Source organism: Sorghum bicolor, chromosome 5 (assembly GCF_000003195.3).
Source record: "Sorghum bicolor cultivar BTx623 chromosome 5, Sorghum_bicolor_NCBIv3, whole genome shotgun sequence".
Classification (NCBI taxonomy): domain Eukaryota; kingdom Viridiplantae; phylum Streptophyta; class Magnoliopsida; order Poales; family Poaceae; genus Sorghum; species Sorghum bicolor.
This window is the reverse complement of record NC_012874.2, coordinates 10346466-10367813: the sequence shown is the minus strand read 5'-3', so window position 1 is coordinate 10367813 and position 21348 is coordinate 10346466. Positions and strand designations below refer to the sequence as shown.

The 21348-nt window shown below is 41.8% G+C and overlaps 2 protein-coding genes across 3 annotated transcripts; both read right to left on the bottom strand.

Moving 5' to 3' along the window:
- LOC110429513 lies at window positions 10159–13597 on the bottom strand. Of its 2 annotated transcripts, XM_021460969.1 has the most exons (6): window positions 13496–13597; window positions 13046–13381; window positions 12426–12863; window positions 12083–12244; window positions 11842–11992; window positions 10159–10428 (listed from the first exon to the last, which is right to left on the bottom strand). In XM_021460969.1, exons 3-6 carry the CDS (start codon window positions 12618–12620, stop codon window positions 10415–10417), a joined length of 522 nt encoding a protein of 173 aa, XP_021316644.1. In that variant the 5' UTR covers window positions 12621–12863; window positions 13046–13381; window positions 13496–13597; the 3' UTR covers window positions 10159–10414. The 2 variants fall into 2 exon arrangements, with proteins under 2 accessions (XP_021316644.1, XP_021316642.1); XM_021460967.1 differs by having other exon boundaries at window positions 12426–13381.
- On the bottom strand, window positions 12690–13277 carry LOC8056312 (F-box/LRR-repeat protein At4g14103). Its single transcript, XM_021461957.1, has one exon. The coding sequence runs from the start codon at window positions 13275–13277 to the stop codon at window positions 12690–12692; it is 588 nt and encodes a 195-aa protein (XP_021317632.1).

Below are 21348 nucleotides of genomic sequence, written 5' to 3'. Positions count from 1 at the left end.
AGCATATTCAAAGCAAGGAGTGGGGATGAGAACAAGTCTTTAAGATAAGCAACAAGGTGAAGATGAATAGGATATAGTGTAGAAGAAAATATCAAGGTTTATAGAACCAGGATTTTATAGCAATTTCAAAACCTTATGACGGCCAATTTCTAACTAGGCTTGCGTCCGACAGTCAACAAAGCTTTGATACCAATTTGTCAGACCCATATTTTAAGAACAAAATAGGATGCATAAAAGACTCATATGTGCCCCAGGAATAGTCGCACACATAAGTAGACAAATCTCAAATGTACCATTGCAGTGTTTATTACATAGCGAAATATATATTGAATCACATAGTCTCATACAAAAATGATAGCATAAAGTAAACAACGCTCTCGACGGAAGCTCCACACAGGGACACTGTTGACTGGTTGACTCCAAACCTAGTACTCATAACGATAATCCTCATTCCAGTCATCTTCATTATCATAACCTGAGGTGTTGGGAAATTGCAAGAGTGAGCACATATCGTACTCAACAAGTATAACCAGGGGTTCATGAGGCTCAAATAGCTGACACTGGTTTGACTGCATTTAGCTTTTAATAGTGGGTGGCATATTCATAATTAAATAGCAAATGTCAAGGTAGTAGAAATAATCCATCAATCACATGATCAAGTGTAAGCATAATTAATTCATAGCATAAACGATAATCAAATGAACATAACAACTTAATAAGCTCATCGTCGGCGCAGCAAGAACCCCCAAGGCCGCTCATAACCGTGAGCACGGCTAGTATACCAGTTTTACACTCTGCAGAGGTTGTACATCTTTACCCATGAGTCATGATTTACCCTTTCGCCCGAGGTAGCTAGTCTCTTAACCCCCTTCCTAGGGAGGTCGGCAGGGATCACTATGAAGCCTTTCAAAAGTTCGTCTAACATGTTAGGGCCGCAAGGTTTCCTTTGCGAGCAGATATAGATACCCCCCTTCCGAATGGCACAATGACGCGCAGCCTATACACATAGGGACAGGGGCTCGCACTATACCCGTGTCGGTTCAGCCCCTCCGCCCTTTCGGGTAACCTCTAACAAGCTAGAAAAGGTCTTCATACTGAGCTAAAGCCAGAGCCATTATAGCCCTCATGGTTGCACTGTTGTCCCAGTGATCACTTACAGACAAGATCTCATACAGTTATTTGTCATTCTTTTATGTTCATTGCATATCTATTAATCATCTTACAAGATCATGGATTATATCAAGCACTAGCACATCTACACCAAATGCATATCAAGTAGGTAACAAGGAATCCAGGTAACAATCATCTATGATTTTGCTAAGGTCGACAAGGTGATAGCATGCATATGATATATATGTGTAGTTATAAGTGAATAGGTAACAAGGATGATCCCAAGTTATACTTGTCTTGCTCAAAGCTCTCCTGAGCCTGCTGGTCCTCAAAAGCTAGGTCTTGATCACCAACGTACAGCTCACCGTCTATTCCCAAACATCAATCAACAACACGCAATCCAATGGAGACAATCATACACAAAGCAAACAAGGTATAATTAGAACATTACACCAAACAGTGGTAAAACAAATATAAAAGTTTATCAAAATATTCTACGCAGCGCTACGATCACACAAACGTAAAGTTCACGAAAATCGGAATTAAAACGTGAAAGATATGAATTTTCTAAGATTTCCTATAGAGAAATAATTAATTAAATGCTACTGCAGAATTAAAAAGTTTCAAAACAGTAAACTAATATTTCTAACATGTAGAGCATATAATTACGAACCTGACGCAATTTGAATGGATAAAAACGGAGTTAAAACGAATATTTTATGAGCAAAACAAAATCAGTGGTAATCTTGTAAATAGCAGAAAAAGCATTTTTTTTTTCAACCGGCCGTCACCAGCTCCGGTGCGGTGGCTCCATTGCCGGCCGGAAGGAGCTCGCCGGCGACGACGGACTTCTCGATTCCGAGCACCGTTTCGCGAAAGGAAAACACCGGGATGAAGAGGAGCTCACCACGATCTCGTCTAAGCGCTTGGTTGGGTCCGAGAGAGAACGGAGACGCGCGCACCACGGAGAAGGACAAGGTCGGCCCCGGTGAGATCCAACCAAGCTTCACTGGGGCGTCTAGGGCTTGCTTTTTGCGACTTCGATGCAAACAGAGGCTACGGCTTTGGAGGGGAAACTTTATAGGACGTTGGTTGGCGAAAAAAGCAAGGAGATCCCGCTGCTTTCGCGATTGGAAACGGCTGCACAGAGCCCACGTCGAACACGGCGGGAGGTAGGGGAAAGGGGCGCGGCTGACGGGTGGGCCCCGGCCGTCAGCGGGCCATGGAGGGGGAAACGGGTGAGCGCGCAGGCGGCCTGGCCGCTGGACCTTTCTCGGGCCGATAGCGGAAGTGGGCCAGGGTGAGGGGGTGAACTGGCTGGGCGCTGGCTTTCTGTTTTTTTTTTCTTTTCTGTTTTCTTTTTCCTATTTCTCCTTTGTTTTCTAAAGTCTTTTTGATAAGAGATTTTAAATCCTTATGGGAGAAATACAAAATACATAGACAAAAACAAGCAAGCAAGTAAATAAATAAATTAATCGCAGCATGAATGCACCACCATGTTTCTAAACTTATAATGAATTGTATATTTTGACCAAAACTATTTTATTTACTAGATTAAATGCTCACCAAAAATGCTTAATTAAATCGAATTAATTCCTATTAATTGAAAACAAATTTTTGGATGTTACAGAGCTTCTCTAGGACTAGTGAGTACTTGAGAATGCAAGTTAGTGCAGGGAAGTCAGGTGCCACACACCATCAATCATCAAGTAACAAAGTCTTTAACTTGCTAAACGTAGGACACTATTTCAGATCCTTGCCAAAAATAAACTGCACACAATGGAGTTACAAAAAAATTAATGTTGAATTTGGGGGAAAGCACTTTGTCTCGCTGAACAGAGTCACTCTATTTCTTCTTCTTACTTTTACAGATAAGTCCCTTTGTAATTTCTTATTTATACCAACACTCCCCTCAAGATGGGCTAAAGATGTCTAAAATGCCCATCTTGCTATAACTCAACTCAACTCAACTTCACTAGATCCTAAACCCTTTATAAAACAGTCCGCTAGTTGGCCACATGATTTTACATATTCTAACTTTAGGCCTCCACTATCTAGTTTCTCCTTGATGAAGAATCGATCGATCTCCACATGCTTAGTGCGATCAAACTAGACCAGATTGTTTGCAATATTGATTGCAGCACATCATTGTCTCATTTCTTAATACCCGCAACTTCTCTAGCAAGCCTTTTAACCACAACATCTCACACAAGCTCAATACCATTGCCCTATACTTGGCCTCTGCAGTAGACCGAGCCACAACTGCTTGCTTCTTGCTTCTCCATGTGACAAGATTGCCTCCCATAAACACACAATACCCAGAGGTAGACCTCCTATAATCTTTGCTACTCGCCCAATCCGCATCATAGTATCCCTCCAAATCAAGGTGTCCATTCTTCCTGAACCATAACCCTCTCCCTGGGGTTCCTTTTAGATACCTCAGAATCCTGTAAATAGCCTACATATGTTCTATCCTTGGATCATGCATATACCTGCTCACCACACTCACTGCATAGGAAATGTCGGGTCTTGTATGACACAGGTATATCAGTCATCCTACCAATCTTTGATATGTTTCATTGTTCACAGAATCCCCACACTAGGCACAAATTTGATAATTTTTATCAATAGGAGTACTACATGGTCGACATCCAAGCATCAGTCAACAGATCAAGGACATATTTTCTTTGAGAGAGAACTATCCCCTTAGGCGACCTGGCAATCTCAATTCCAAGGAAGTACCTTAATGGTCTAACACCCTTTACCTCAAAGGTCTTTCCCAGATTCTCCTTCAAACATTTGATTTCCTCCACATAATCTCCTGTAATCACAATGTCATCCACATACACTGCCATAATGGTGATAAATGTTCCTCTATGCTTGTAGAAGACCATATGATCACCATTACATTGAGTGTAGCCCATACCACAGACTGCTCCCCTAAACCTATCAAACCATGCCGAGGTTATGTTTTAAGTCTGCACACCTTTCCAACTGTTTGACTATTTGCAAACCCTGGTGGGATTTTCATGTAAACTTCTTCTTGTAAATCACCATGAAGAAATGCATTCTTCACATCCATCTAATGTAGAGGCCAACCAAAGTTCACCACACAGAAGATTAAGGTCCTAAGAGTACCCATCTTTGCCATAGGAGCAAAGGTCTTATCATAATCAATGCCATATGTTTGACTATAGCCTTTTGCAACTAGTCTTGCCTTATATCTGTCCATCTCTCCTTTTGGGTTTTGCTTCATAGTGAAGACCCACTTGCAGCCCATAGCTTTCTTCCCTCTTGGAAGTGGGACCAATTCCCATGTCTTGTTTGTTTGAAGAGCATGCATCTCTTCTCTCATTGCTGCATTCCAGTTAGGGTCCTACTTTGCACACCTCCAGTCCTTTGGAATAGGCACTGTTTTGTAAAGATGCAACAAATGCTCTATATGTAGGTGAAAGGTGAGAATACGAGAGGAAGCTGGCAATGTCATGATCTATGCTGGGATGCTCAAAGCCATAGCGAATAGGAGGTTTTTCAAAATTGGATATAGTACCCCTACGTTGTGCAAGAGGTAACTCTACATGTTTAGGGTTACGAGGGACATTACCACTTGATGGAGAGAGGTCTGAGGGGTGATTTGGAACTGGTATAGTAGGCTGATGCGGTTGTGGTGCACTAATTTGCTACCCCTGACTCCTGAACTGTCTCCTCTGGTACACTATCGGGTCCTTCTCTTGCTCAACATTTACCTCTGTATTTTCTCTATCATTTGTCTCCTCATTCTCATCACCAACTATCCTAATGAATTTCCCTTTGAGTTTTAGGCCTATCCATTGGATCCATTGGACATGGGATGCTACCAACAATCACCTTCCTTTTAGTATCATCAAGTCCTTCATTCTCCCCCTCTCTACTATCACCTTCAGTGACTAAAGAGAATTTCTCCAATAATGAATCAAGATCCCATGGTTGTGTATAGTGTGGTTCAAATTCCCTGAACGTCACATCCATACTCACAAACAATTTTTTTCAATAGGGTCCCAACACTTGTAACCCTTTTGTGTAGAAGAGTATCCAATAAAGACACACTTCACTGTCTGAGGATCCAGCTTACCAACTGAAGGTCTGTGATCCCTAATAAAGCACACACAACCAAATACCATTGGGGGTACTTTAAACTCTTGTTGTTCCAGCAACAGCTCCAAAGGTGACTTCATACCAAGAATCCTATATGGCATACGGTTGATTAAATACACTGCTGTTAGCACTGCTTCACTCCAAAGATATTTGGGCACATTCATTTGAAACATGACTGATCTTGCGACCTCCAACAAGTGATGATTCTTCCTCTCAGCAACAACATTTTGTGGTGGGCTATTAGGACAAGTGGTTTGAAGTATAATCCCATGTTCTGAGAGATAAGCTCCAAAAACATTCTTCACATACTCCTTTTCATTATCAGTTCGGATAATTTGGATTCAGCATTGAATTGATTTTCAGCCAACTCATGAAAGTCCTGGAAACACCGAAGGACCTCATGCTTACCCCTAAGCATGTAAACCCACGTCATACGAGTATAATAGTCAATAAAGGTAACTAACCACTTAGATCCACTCACAGATGTAACTGAGCAGGGACCCCAAACATCAGAATATATTAACATAAAAGGTTCACAACTTCGGAGGCCAATACTAGGATATGTTGTCCTTGTATATGCTTCCTAAGTTCACAAGAATCACACACAAGTTTCTTTATGTCCACATCTTTAAAACATCATGATATAATTTATTCAAGCTTCCAAAGGGTACATGTCCTAACCAGCGATGAAGCAAGTAGATCTCCCTCTCTTGTGTCCAAGTAGCTACTACTAATACTGACTGCTCCTAGTTGATAAACCATAGCTCATTACACCTAACTCCAGTCCCAATCACTTTCCCCGTCCTCTTCTCCTAAAAAATACATAAATTTTCATCAAATGTAACTATGCATTTAAACTGGTCAACAAGTGAGCTAGCAAAGAGGAGATTGACTGGAATGGAGGGAACATGCAAAACAGAAGATAGGTGAAGAGATGGAGTGCACTCTATAGACCCTACACCATGAATGGGTTGGAAGGTACCATCAGTAGTTTGAATTGTCTCAGAATAGGAATGTGGGGTATATGTTTTAAAAGAACTAGATATGCCTGTGACATGTTTGGAGGCTCCTGAATAAATGACTCATTCTATGTTGTGCCTACATGTGGATGCAAGTGCCAGTGCCTAAGTACTTTTGCCCAAGTGGGCATAGTTGGCAAAGTTAACGAAGTGACTGGTGATGGCGATTACACAAACCACTGGAGTAGGACTGGAGGCTTCAGATGCTTTAAACTTCTGCCATTGTTCCCACTGCTTAACCTGTTCTCCAGTTAAGGTGATGGGCTGAATCTCAACATTATCCAGAGAACTACTCTGTGTGATAGAACTCTCCATGGCTGCATTGGCTTGAGGGGCACCATTCCCTCTGCCACATCCTCCTGCACGTCCACCACCATGACCTCATTGAGTTCCACTCCTTGGAAGGGGACAGTTGTAGCTCATGTGTCCCTTCTCTCTGTAGTTGTAACACAATCTCTTTGCCATAGTAGTATAGGCTGACCTCACAGGATTGTCACCACTCATCATTCGAAGCCTACTCTCCTCAATGACCATGGGTGACACAGCCTCCTCCATGGTAGGTAAACTATCCTGGTGACAGAAAGCAGCCCTTCTACTCTCAAACTCCGGATCCAAGTTCTTCAACAAATCAATCACCCTCTTATCCTCAATCCACTTCTGAACATCATGAGCATCCTGTAGATCCCTCATACAAAGTGGAGCATAGTAATCCAGTTCTCACCACAAGTATTGCAACTCACTAGCATATTGCTCCACTGATCGTCCTGCTTGTTTTACTGCAACAGCCTTCTTTTGAATCTCCATCATCACCATCACATTCCCTTGCTTGGAATACCTGTTACTTAGAATTTTTCATATTTGTGCTACAGTGTGCATAGCTTCCACCACTTTACTAACTGATGGTGATATAGATGCCAATAACCATGCCACTATAGTAGAATATGTCATGTACCAGACTTTCCACTCAAGGCTAAGCTTGTTAGCCAGCTAAACACAATCCTCCGTCAGATAGTGCTCTATCCCTTTACCTCCTAGAAGCACCTTTACTCTTCTAGCACAACTCAAATAATTTTTACTTCCCTCTAGTTCCACATTGTTCAGTATTAATTCTAGCTTAAACTCGTGTGGCCTAGAACCAATCATGCACATCTCCAGGAGCTCCAAAATCATAGACCTCATCTCACTTTTCATCTCACTTTTGGTAATTAGCGAATCACCTCTGCCATTATTCTCACCTGATTCCATTGTTGCCTCCTCTGCCGCTTTCCTCTTTGCTTGCTCATCCGGATCCATATCCTCCTTGGGTCAGGCCTCTCCTCAAGCATGGAAACAACACAGCAACCAAATCACCTCAACAGCAGTAGCACGATAGCAGACAACACATAAATCTCACTCCATTTCTCCACATCTCTTCTTCCCTGGATCCATTTCTCCACTTCTCTTCTTCCTTGAAGATCACCCATGGCAGCACCAGCACTCCTTCCTCCTTTGCTTTCCTCTGCTCAGACCTCCTCCAGCTCGCACGTTCCCTACCACTCAGCCAGCTCTGGCTCGTCAGCTAACCCCTCATGCGTAGGCCACGAGCTGCACTACCACCATGTTTCGTGCAGTCTGCACGCACGCCTGCAAGCCGTGAGCCACACCGCTGCCACGCCGCCTGCAAGCTGTGAACATACACCCGCACGCACGCCTCCCCGCACTAGCTGCACTACTGCCGCTCATGCTGCACCGCCGCCGGATGCCACGCCGTTACCATGGAAACCCTAGCTCTGGCTCCTAATACCATGTTGAAATTGGGGGAAAGCACTCTGTCTGGCTGTTTCCAAAATAGAGTCACTCTATTTCTTGTTCTTACTTTTACATATAAGTCCCTTTACAATTCCTTATTTACACCAACAATTAAAATAATGCTCAGTGTGACTACAATGATTACAGGATACTACAACATAAGAAACCCAAAGAATGGAGTTAAACGAAATAAATGTACACATACCGCTATGGATTCTGGTATCAATGCCATGTTCTCAGCATTGGATAAACTATCCAGAAGCACACACTTGTTGTCATTATCACCTACCACCTTTACAAATAGTAACAATTCTCAAAATCACAATCCACAGAGTAATCACCCCATTCCCCAGTGTATGCATTCCAATGGGTAACTCTAACAAAAGCCTCTTTAAGTAAGAGCATGCTCACTAGAACAGGAGCCATGGACAAATGGCAATCTAGCCTTAGTGAAACAAGACTCGGGATACAAATAAGAATGTGGAATTCTCCTTATACTTCACAATGTTTTTATGCTTAGGTCTTTCAAGGACTCTAATAAAATCTTCTCGACAATCCACCAATAGCAGTTGTCAACCTCGAGATGTTCCAGTACTAGACAAAACTTGAGAATATGTAGCGTTATCCCAATGAGCTCTAGCTTGGTCAAGTGTTGTGAGACGAGATGCAGGTTGCCTAGCTCAAAGCCATCACGGTAAACATTATCTAGAATGAGCATCTGAACGCGGCACTTTACAGTGTGCTGTATCTAGTGGATTAGGCAAAAGGTGTAGTCATCTTCATACAGGCCACCGAAGCTGACCTTGAACTTTTCAAGAGGCAGGAAGCCACGAAGGTGTAGCAGATGGTCCACAGATTTTTGTCACTCCTTCAACAAGGTTGGATCCTCATTGGAGTTGCTGACACACGAGACACTCAAGGCTGTGGCTGACTTTAAGAGGTTGCGCCAGCGCGCCGGGCGAGCACACATGTCTTCATATGGCATCCTTCACGGGCACAAAACCAAGGATGTGCTCAAGGATGCCATCTAGAAGAACATCTATGCCATTACTGTTGCTCGCCACATGTGTGGTTTTGTTCTTTTTCCCTGGAGGCATTCTATCAAATAGGTGGCAGGCACCAACGCTGCAGGGGCAAGAAACGATCAAACGACGACACAATGGCAGGGAAAACCCAACCAGGAGATGCCAGAAATCAAAGCCGCAGAAACCCGGTGTGGAAATTTTTCTGTTTGGATGGACGAGTATGGAGGATTGGTGTTGGATTATGGAAGAATTTTGCACAAATCTATTTCAGGTTGGGCGGATTGAGGTGGCGGGGGAGATGAGGAGCGGAGTTTTTTTAGCAAAAATGAGGAGCGGAGATGATGAAGCCGCTGCCACATCCGTCGCTGAGAGAGGAGGAAATTTTGGCTAGGGCTAACCGGCCTCTATATCTATTTTGGACTGCAGGTAAATGTGGCCCGATGAAACTTTTTTAATAAAACTTGCCTGATGAAAACCCTAAACCCTACACCTTTTTTGGCCAAACAAATTTTTGGCCATAATATCCAAATTAGAGAAAAAATAAAATTTGAACACGTTAGAGCAACTTCAGCAGCCCTTACACAGAACTCCTACACCTAAATTTTAGGGCAAAGCTAAAACAAAACACCTCCAATAAAGTCCATAGATGGATGAGGGTTGTAAACAGCTCTTTGTTTGTTTTTGTTTTTGTTCTTTGTTAAGCCTCACCATTCCCAGAAGAACTATTACAATATCCTTTGCACCCCTACTTCAAATAGTTGCTCAAAAATCAAGGAAATCTCACTAGGAGCAATAGGTCCAACAATTACGGTCTTGCGAATATAATTTCCCTATGTCAAAATGAGCATGCCATTTTGGTTTTTCATTCCAATCTTGCTATGGACAATTTGTCACACAATAACATAGGTACCTCAACTGATTGCAGTGAACATCAATCGAAAAGCCCAAATGGCCCTCAAATGAGGTCACGTGGCAACCTTGTTTGTTTGGCTGATAAGCCATGACAGAAAATATTGTTGGCTGATTTGTTGTGAGAGAAAAACACTGCTGATTTGTTGTGAAAGAAAAACACTGTTGGCAGATTCGGCTGATAAGCTCAAACAAATCGTGAACTGATTGCAAAATGGGTCACATGGTGTGGCACAAATCATTGTGAACTGATTGCAAAATGATGCCAGTTTACACATTCGTGGGACTGTAAATGTAAAACTGACATAGCATACCCAGTTACCCATATACAAAAGATGGCAACCTTGCCGCAGCGAAGTATGGCCTTGCATTCCCTAACGGTTGGCAGCAGAAGGTCAAACGGCAGCCCAAATTTTCTTGCACCTGTGATTAAAAACTGAAACCTGTACAAAAAAAGGTGAAAGTTAAAATAAGTTTATGGTGATTGTTATGTATAGAAACATAAATTGAATTACTTGACACAGGCTAAAGAAATGCAGAAACAGGTTACTTCGAATAGGAAATTCAATTGATAAACATTCAGCCTAATCTCATTAACATGTTCGATTAACTTGACAGTAAACCAAAACATTGACATAGTGTTTCACAGACAGTTTCCTGGCTATGCACATGCACATATAACTGTTTCTATTTCAAACTAGTACACATTGAGATAAACTGTCCTTGAAAGAAGAATGCAGAGTACATGTTTTCTGAACACAGAATTTGAACCAATGAAGAACAGATTTAAATGCTATAGTTCAGGTGTAAGCCAAGAGACGGACAATGGGAGCAAAAAGAAGGGGGCACGGACTATTTTCAGAAATGTGCACCGCATAGAAACAAGAAAATTCAGATCAACATAGAAAACATATGTGAGTACATGTTCCTACAATCTTATGCAAGGCTAGGTTAGTGCCATAAGCAGTTGCAGAGCAGAGGATACTTCAAAATAAAAAAACAGATAAAAAGGTAAAAATAAATAAATAAATCGGACATGCAACTATATTATACTGATTAATAAGTTATGCACATATTCCAAGAAACAGATAAGATTGAAGAATGAAGCTACAGTGTAAGAATACCATGCTTATGTTTGTAACACACATACATATAAGATGATTACTGAAAAGGGTGAGTAAGAGCATCTCCAAGAGATTAGCCAAAAATGCTAGCCAAATTTACTGATTTAGCTACTCTCTAAAATAGATTTGACAAAAAAATATTAGATTACTCCAACAGACTCTGCAAAAGGATGGCTAGTGAGGTAGGCTATCCAAAAGTAGAGAGCAGATATGGTGGGATGAAGAGCTACTAAATTTGAAGAATCATTTACAGAGTCTGTTGGAGACGTTTTTCCTTCAATAATAGCCAAATATACCTTTAGAAAATGATTTGGCTAGTCTCTTGGAGATGCTCTAAATGTATCCGCAGCCAATTAAATGGAGAAGCAATTTAATGGAGACTATAAGAAAAAGGGGAGGAAGTCAACATGCTGTGCTATTGCTTAGAACAACTAAACAATGGTATTGGTGCTATTGTTTGCTAGTACTGACCAGAAAGCTAGAATATAGTCAGAACAAGCCAATTGAGTCATTTGTGTCCATTCCTAACTTCCTAACTCAGTAAGCGAAGGTTTAGAACTATTCTAGAAATCAATATACCTTCTTAATGTCTGCACAATGCAACTTAATTTAGATAAGACACATAACTCCATTATATCTTGGTGAATAGTTTTGTATATTTGCTTCTAACATTCCTGATTCTTCTAGTGAACCTATGCACAGAAGCACGAGGGAAGTTGCAGGTTAGCTTACGTATGTTAAAGGTACACAGGAACTTTAAAACTTTGAGAACTCTCTTATCAACATCTTGACACTTGACTTCAACAATGTTAAGATGTTTTGAAATTGTAGTTGGTCGCTCCACACTAAATCTTCCTTCCATTTCCACTTCATACTCAGAACTCTGCAATGAAATGAAACATTCTCTTTTCAAGAACAATCAGCAGTGTAACTATTCGGATAGGCAGCAATTGTTCATTAATAAAGTATGTACCTCACAAAATAGCTCAAGTGTGAGCTCCTCTAGAACTGGTGAGTGTTCAAGGATACAAGCTAACGGAGTGAAGTCATCAGGCATACACCAGCACTCATTGAGAAACAGAGTCTTTAATTTGCTAAATGTAGGGCACAGTCTCAAATCCATTTTGAAGATAAACTGGACAAATTGCAAGCAAATAAGACGAAATGATCTGAAATAAGCCTAGTTTGTGGGAATGCATCTAAAATTCAAAACATGTCTAGTTGATGTTTATCTATGTTCAACAATGGTGTAGACATTGCAGCGGAAAAAAGGGGGCGACTTGTCATAAATAATTGAGGGGAAAATATAGGTATACCAATTCTGGTGAAGAAATCAACTCCAAATCCGTAGCTTCTGATAAACCTTTTAGAACCACACTATGGTTATCATCACCGCCATTACCAGAAGTTGTGCAATACTCACAACCACACTGTGAGTTATCCAGTAGTTTGTCACAAGTATCCTCACAATCATCAATCATTCGGACAAATGCCCGCACTAATGATGGCATGCTGTCAAGAACGGGAGTTCTCCCCTCAATATCATCTATGTGAAGATAAACCAAATTTGGGGCACAAATTCAGAGGCGGGGAATGGGATGCTCCGATATGGATGCTGTGATTTCGCAGCTAATGATGGCTAGATCTTTCACTGACTTGGATGAGATCTTGGTGGCAGACCAGAACTCACAGTATCGCAGCACTAGATTCTCCAACGACGGGCAGCTTGAGAAGTCGAGGAAACTGTTGCGGGCCTGTACATAAGAGAGATCTAGCCTTGTCAAGTGCTGGGAAGCGAGCGGCTGATCATCGAGCTCGAGGTATGGAGTTGGAGCCTCCTCTGGCGACATATTGAGACTGAACACACGCACTTTGCGCATCATGGCATGCCGGAGCCAGTGGTTGACCCGGGGCACGTCCTCGTGCTGGAACTCACCGAGCTTGAACTCGCACGTGTGGAGGGGCGATTCTCCACCGAGGAGCACGCGGTCCATGAACTCCCGGCGCTCCTTCACCGGCGTCAGGAAATCGTCGTCACCGCCGCACCCGACACGCATTCCCGTGGCGAACCTCCAGAGATGGCGCCAGCGCCGAGCAAGCACGCATGTCCGCACGGACTCCGGAGCCGGCAGGAAGCCGAGGATGTGCTCGAGGATGCCGTCCGGCATGGCTTCTATGCTGCATCCGCTGCCTCCCGCCGGAGGCACCGCCGCTCTCTTGCTGTTTTTCCCCCGATACATTCTGTCGAGCAGGTGGTGGGCGCCGACTGACGCTGCGGAACCAAGAACGAAGAAACCATCAGACGCGCGGTGCAAAGCGAGCAGAGAAGGGAGGGGGATTCAGAATTCAGATGGCGGCCACCTCAACTCTCCGGCGGCTGCTTTACCTGTGACCTCACCGGAGACGTGTGGAGCTTGGGCGAAGCAGAAGAAATTTCAGGCCGCGAGTGCCGGACACTGCCGGTGGTCAGCTGGAGTCAGAATCTGGGGGGGGGGGGGGGGGGGGGGGGGGGAAGAGTCGAGGCGAAGCAGGACACAAGCCACGAGGCAGTGGGACTCTGGGGCTTGTTTTGTTCTTTCTTTCGACGTCCCATCAAATTTTTTGATATATATATAAAACATAATATATATATATATAAACAAACACTAATTGTATAGTTTATCTATAAATTGTGAGACGAATTTTTTAAACTAGTTACTCTATAAGTAGACAAGATTTGTCAAATAAAAACGAAAATGCTACTATGCTAAAATCTAAAAATATTGATATAAACAAGGCCTAAAGTCCATTTTAGGCTTTGTGTTTCTAAAAAATTTTGTAAAACTTATCAAATTCCTTGTCACATCAAATCTTGCAGCACATACATGAAACATTAAATATAAATAAAAAAATAATTAATTGTACAGTTTACCTATAATTTGTGAGACGAATCTTTTGAGCCTAATTAGTCTATGATTAGAAAATATTTGTCAAATATAAATAAAAGTGCTACAGTATTTATTTTGCAAAAGATTTTAGAACTAAACAAGACCTTATCCATCCATTGTTGCCTTTGTCTAATTTTAAGACCCTTTTCTCTATGTGCCATTATAAAAGACGGCTTCTTCTCATATGCCACTAAAAAGTTAAAATAAACTCTGATACGGTGATACCATGATGTTTATCTTTTTTTCTCAATATATCATTTCCGTTTAGTTTTGCTTCTAACGATGACTAACAGAGCAGCCAAATGGCTTAGATGCCCTCTGTGAACAAATTTGATGGCCTGTGTGCCATTCGTAGGCCAACACTAACTAAGGTCTTTGTTTACATCTATTTTTTTTAGCTTTAACACTATAGCATTTTCATTTGTATTTAATAATTATTATTTAATTGTAGACTAACTAGGCTTAAAAGATTTGTCTTATAAATTACAGATAAATTATGTAATTAGTAATTTTTTATCTATATTTAATACTCTATGTATGTGTCGCAAGATTCGATGTGATTGAGAATCTTAAAAAAAATTGGAGTTATTTTTTTCCTTTTATCTATATTTAATACTCTATGTATGTGCCGCAAGATTCGATGTGATGAAAAATCTAAAAAAACAAATTTTGAGGCCTTATTCAATTTCCAAAAAGTTTTACAAAATATTTTAGATTCCCCGTCACATCAGATCTTACGGCACCTGCATGGAGCACTAAATATAGATAAAAGAAGTAATTAATTACACAGTTTATCTATATTTTACGACTAATTGCACAATTTATCTATAATTTGCGAGACGAATCTTTTGAGCCTAGTTAGTCTATGATTGGATATATTTTGTCAAATACAAACGAAAATACTACTATATCCATTTTGTCAAAAATTTTAAAAGCGTTTTTGGCGCCGATCAAAGAGTATCCAATCGCAAAGACAAGAGAATCTTTTATCGCGCGCTAGGGCCTTGTTTAGTTTCCGAAGGAAAAAAATTCGGGACACTGTATCACTTTTGTTTGTTTGTGGTAATTATTGTCTAATTGTAGAAAAGATTCGTCTCATCAATTTCGACCAAATTTGTGCAATTAGGTTTTATTTTCGTCTATATTTAATACTCTATGTATGCGTTTAAAGATTCGATGTGACGGAGAATTTTAAAAAATTTTACCTTTTTAGGTGAATATGTATGCATTTAAAGATTTGATGTGACAGAGAATTTTAAAAAATTTTACCTTTTTGGTGAAAGTAAACAAGGCCCAGCCGAAGAGTGGTGGTGGTCGGATTGGACAAGTCATAGAGCCGAGCTATGCTAGCACTTGATTCCACATTATTGCGTAGCATTTTCATGCATGTAATAAATGCAAATATAGGCCTTAGGCCTTGTTTAGTTCACCCAAAAACCAAAAAAATTTTTTAATTCTTCGCCACATCAAATCTTGTGGCATATGTATAGAGCATTAAATATAGATAAAAACAAAAACTAATTATACAATTTACCTGTAAATCGTGAAACGAATCTTTTAAGCCTAGTTATTATTACTCCATAATTGGACAATGTATGTTAAATTAAAATGAAAGTTTTACGGTATCAAAATCCAAAAAAAATTGGATCTAAACAAGGCCTTATTTAATGCTTTTTCGGTGCCTTCTCGGTGCAGTCTGACCCTTTTTCTTGCACCGTGGGGCCGGACCCTGATGCCTTCTCGGTGTGGTTTGACCATTTTTCTTGCACGGTGGGGCCAGACCCTGGTGCTTGCTCCATAGGGCCGGACCCTTGTGCTTGCTCCGTGTTTTCACTTGGAGAAGTCGTCATTGCAAAATTCTAAAGCATATATGTTATCAGAAATGTTATATAGTATAGTATGAACACTGAAGATAATACTCTAAGTCAACTGTTGACTTATAAATAGTTGACTTATAAATAATTAAAAGTAAATATTTGCTACATCTTTTCTAGAAAGCTTACTAAATTGTGAACTTTGTTCTAAACATTACTTTAAAATACTATAACTACACATGTGCTTAACCAAAAATTGTGTTGTTTAGCTTTTGGGAAAGCTTATGAAAAGTACTACAACTCATATATTTACCTTAAGGCAAGATTCACATCTTAACTGAGTCAAACAATATAAACATGCAAATCTACTAAGAATAAGAGCAAAGCAACATATGGCATTTGTTATTTTTATATCTCTTAATCTATTATTCCTAAATTCATGAAACAATTACTAGACCTCCAATATTACATGAAAAGCATATCACAATAATTTCATATTTATTTGAGCATTACTACTACAGTTATGAAAAAGATAAATACAACAAGCAATTAAAATCTAACTACCTAAATCTATTTTTACAGCTAAAATTTCAAACTAGATCTACTGGATAGACAATTTTACAAGGATTCCAAAAAGTCTATATTTGCTATTTTATGATTTTTTATGAATTACTATGCATTTCCAAAGTTCAGCCATATGAACGAAAAACAGATTTGCACAGAGACCCCTGAACTTGACTCGAACTAAATAACAGCGGATAGGTCCCTGCGGTCACTATTCATGAGTCTAGGCTTCGTAGAAAAACCCTTCCCTTTCTCCTAATTTGAAGCCGAAGTCCCTGGTCACCATTGGAATAGAGGGCGAAGTCCCTGGATCGCCGTTTCCGGCCACGACGGCCATGGCTGAGCGGCGGGGGAGACTCAGCAGGCCCGTGCGCACCCGTGAACGGTCTCAGCTAAGCTAGAGGTGGCCGGTGGCTCCCTGGCCACACAAATACGTCGGCGGCGGCGTCGGTTACCGGAGGCGGAGCGCGGACGTCGAAGAAGAGAGGGGGGGCGGGCATACCTGCTGGGCTTGGGGTCGGGCGCGGAGCAACGACGGCGGAGACCGGAAACGGAGCGGCGGCGAGCTCGGCGGCGGCGGTGGCGAAAATGGGCAGCCTGACGGCGTAGGTTTGAAACTTCGTGGCGCCTCGGACTTGGAAAATTTCAGGGGCTGGACGCGGCCCTTTATATGCGCGGCATTTCTACAGGCGGTTGGCATTGACCACCGCCTGTAGAAAAGATTTCTATAGGCGGTGGTCAATGCCAACCACCTGTAGAAATGCATTTCTACAGGCGGGTGGCTATGTGAACCGCCTGTAGAAATGCATTTCTACAGGCGGTTTGCTATGTGAACCGCCAGTAGAAATGATTTTCAATTATATTGTTTCTAAATTTTTTTAATTTTAGTGTTATATATTGTTTGTATATTGATATTATAATATGATTATATTGTAGATAAATTTGTTTTTTAATTTTAGTGTTATATATTGTTTGTATATTCATATTATAATATGATTATATTGTTTCTAAATTTCTTTTTTAATTTTAGTGTTATATATTGTTTGTATATTGATATTATAATATGATTATATTGTAGATAAATTTCTTTTTTAATTTTAGTGTTATATATTGTTTGTATATTCATATTATAATATGATTATATTGTTTCTAAATTTATTTTTTAATTTTAGTGTTATATATTGTTTGTATATTCATATTATAATATGATTATATTGTTTCTAAATTTATTTTAATTTTTAGTGTAAAATATATTTGTATCATATATTTAATGTATATTATAATATGATTATATTATTTCTACATTATTTGTAACATAATTTTTCTATATTTGTAATATTATTTGACAAAGCGTTACGAAAGTGTAGTTCTAAATCGAAAGGTCTCACATATAGTTTCATAAATTTGAGTGAGATTACATGATTACTAGAGTTTACATGATGAATGACAAATACAATCTAGGCAGTTACTATTCTTCCTTGTCCATCAGCGCGCACCTAAGGCAAAGAACTTTGTGAGATGCTTCGCTCAATATTTCTTATCTTAGCAGGATAGTCATCCACAAAGAGGGACATGTCGTTGAACTGGTTAAAATCCTCCAGATCCGCTACACCATCAACTCCTATTGCTTGTTGCTTTCCTGGAAAAACTACATGCTTCAGCTTGTCAGTAGTTTTCTTCTCATTCTTAGAAAGGATCTGTTCAGCATAGAACACCTGTGCAGCACGGTTACTAAGGATCCACGGGTCATCTTTGTATCCCACTTTACTTAGATCAAGAACTCTGACCCCATAATTATCCACTGTGACATATTTATCTTCTACCCATTGACATCCAAACATGGGGATCTGAAATGTACCATAGTCTAGTTCCCATATGTCCTCGATGAAGCCAAAGTATGTAATAATATCATCAGTTTTGTCGTCTATGGCCTCGCATCGAACACCACTATTTTGTGTCATGCTCTTTTTATCCTTGGATTTGGTATGAAATGTGAATCCATTTATGTCATAGGTTTGCCATGTTGTCACTTGGCGTGATGGTCCAGATGTCAAAGCCTTGATGGTTTGTTCCTCAATTGTTTCCCCAGATGGAATATCCTGCTCCCTTAGCCATGTGTACAATTGTTTCTTGTGTTCCTTCATTATCCAATCATTCGTTTGCCCAGGATTATGTTCTCGAAGCTCATTCAAGTGTTGACCGAGCAAATGCTCCATAATCGAGAGCTGATGTAAGATGTTGTGATGTGCCTCAAGGACTGTATTGTAATCTAGCGGGATGAATGATTTCCGTCCAATCCTCCCACTTCCATACAGCCTACCCTCATGCCTTGATGGAGGCAAACCTATTGCGACCTGGTCTTTTAGGACACTATTGCAGAATGGTCCTTCGGAATTAATTGCCTCTTCAGTACAGTACCCCTCTATCATGGATGCCTCAGGACGAGCACGAGTTGATACATAGCCATTTAGTATTGCCATAAAATGCTCGTACATCCACATTTCATGCAGGTACATGGGACCCAATGCTTGTATTTGAGGAACTAAGTGCACCACAAGGTGCACCATGATATCAAAGAATGATAGGGGAAAACACATCTCAAACTGTGACACTGTCTCCACTGCGAATACCTGAAGGGATTCTAACTCATCACGGTCAATTACCTTTTGTGTGACCTTATTGAAAAAATAGCACAACCGTGTGACTGCCATCTTCAAGAACACTGGATTGATAGCCCTTATTGCAATAGGGAGGAAAGTAGTCAGCATTATATGACAATCATGTGAGTTGTAGTTGGTGAGTGTAAGGTCTTTCATTGACACAATACTTCGTATACTAGAGCAGAATCCAGAGGGGACTTTCAAATTCTTCAACCACTCACACATCACATGTTTCTCATCTATGCTGAGGTTGTAGCTTGCTGCTGGGAGATGGTACTTTCCATTTTCTTGAAGAACAGGATGAAGCTCTTTTTTATACCTAACTGTACCATGTCGAAGCGTGAATTGAGTCCTTCCTTTGTCTTCGTCTTGATATCTAGCAATGTGCCAATTAGTCTTTCAAACATGTTCTTCTGGACGTGCATACCATCGATCGCGTGTCGTATGTCCAATTCTTTCCAGTATGGCAAATACTCAAAGAAAATGGACTTCTTCTTGAATGTTGCCCCTGGAGTTGGTTTGACATCCTTTCTTGGTTTTCCATCCTTTGTCTTCTTTCCGAACACAAAGTTGATGTTGCTCACTATTTTGAAAACTCTCTGGCCTTTGCTATTACCTGATGGTGCATCTAAGTTCCTTTCATCATTATTGTCGAAGTACTTATCCATCTTTTTTAGGCGGTACCTATGCCCTTTTGATAAGAAGCGTGTCGGTGTTTTCCCCACGGGGGGTCACACCAACGAGTAAATTTGTATGCGTGCTCCCTTTCCCAGATGGTGATGCAAGAAGACACAAAGATTTATCCTGGTTCGGGCAAGAGAAGGCCCTACGTCCAGCGGAGGAGGGAAGTTTGTATTATCTTGCACCTAAGTGCTTGTACAGGGGCGAATACAAGTGTGTATGAACCGAGATGGGGTATGGAGACTTCTCTACGTGTGTGCGTTGTGATGCGTGGATGATGTCTGTCTATTCCCGGGTCTCCCCTTTTATAGCTCCAAGGAGAGACCTAGGGTACATGTATAGGTGTCAGAGTAGGGGTCGATAGAAGCATGGCACGCTGACCTACTCGAGGCCTCCGTACCGGCGTGGTCTCGAGCCGTCCTATCTTGGTAACTTCATGATGATTACGCGTGCCCCCGTATCCTACTCTGCGCGCCGTCTCGGGCTGGTTCACCGGTCGCACGCCTGTACGGTATAGCGGCAGATCCGTCGGAGTGGCTGCGGTGTTGTCAGTCGACGCCCAACTCTTCCCTAGGAAGGAATCATGTCTGGTCGAGGGTCAGACGCCGTGCAGTGCCTTGTTGTCTAAAGCGTTGACCTTGGGTGTCTCGAGGGGGTCCCGATTAGATGCTCCATTCCTGCTTTCCGCATCCTGGTACGCTCTGGGTTGTTTGGTGGGGAAAGCTGCAAAAAGGATGATGGGACGGGTGCCTATTCCCTATCACGCTTCCCGTGACCAGCGTGTTAGGTGGGAAGGCGACAGGCGCATTAAATGCCCTGGTTCTCGTGCGCGCGTCAGGCGGCGGACGGTGTCCTTGCGCTCGACGCCTCCGATTCGCTCGAGCCTTATTTCCGTATTCGACGGTAGTTTGCGCTCGACCCCTGAGTGGTTCGCTCGACGTCTTTTCCGTCTTCGAGGCTGCGGCCGTCGATGACCGCATGGCTTATTAGAACGTCGAGTTGAGGGCCTCGATCTGTGCACGGGTAATCTCGTTATGTGTATCGGTTAGGGTACCCCTTACTGATACCCTCGACAGTAGCCCCCGAGTCTCCATTCGAGCGCTGGCGCTCGAGTAGAGGCTTTATTTTGCGGTCGAATTTCTGTGGGGATGCGCGAGCGACCTCGCGGGGGTAGCCCCCGAGCCCTTTGGAGGAGTTTTTTACTCCTTCGAGGGTTATATTGCCTAACTCTCAGAAACGCTATCGACACCGGTGGTGGAAGGTCCTGATTGGCTTGTTTCGTGCGGGGGCTTAAAAGTACTCTCGATAGAGCGAGCGTCTTCCACCCCAAATTGAGTTCCTAGCGGGTAGTCCAAGTGAGAACCTGTGCCCCTTTCGAGGGGGTCAGCTGTAGCCCGGAGGCGTTCTCATAAAGCAGGGTCGACGTGGTCGGGGATACTGGTCTCATTCGATATAGTCCAGCGGCTCGATGCCTACCCTGGACATCCCCAGCAAGTCTTCGAGGCGGGCCTCGATCTTCGACCACTCGCTGGGGATCCCTGACTCTGGTGCTCGAGATCGGCTGTCGAGCCCTCTCGGTGGGCCAGGCTGCGA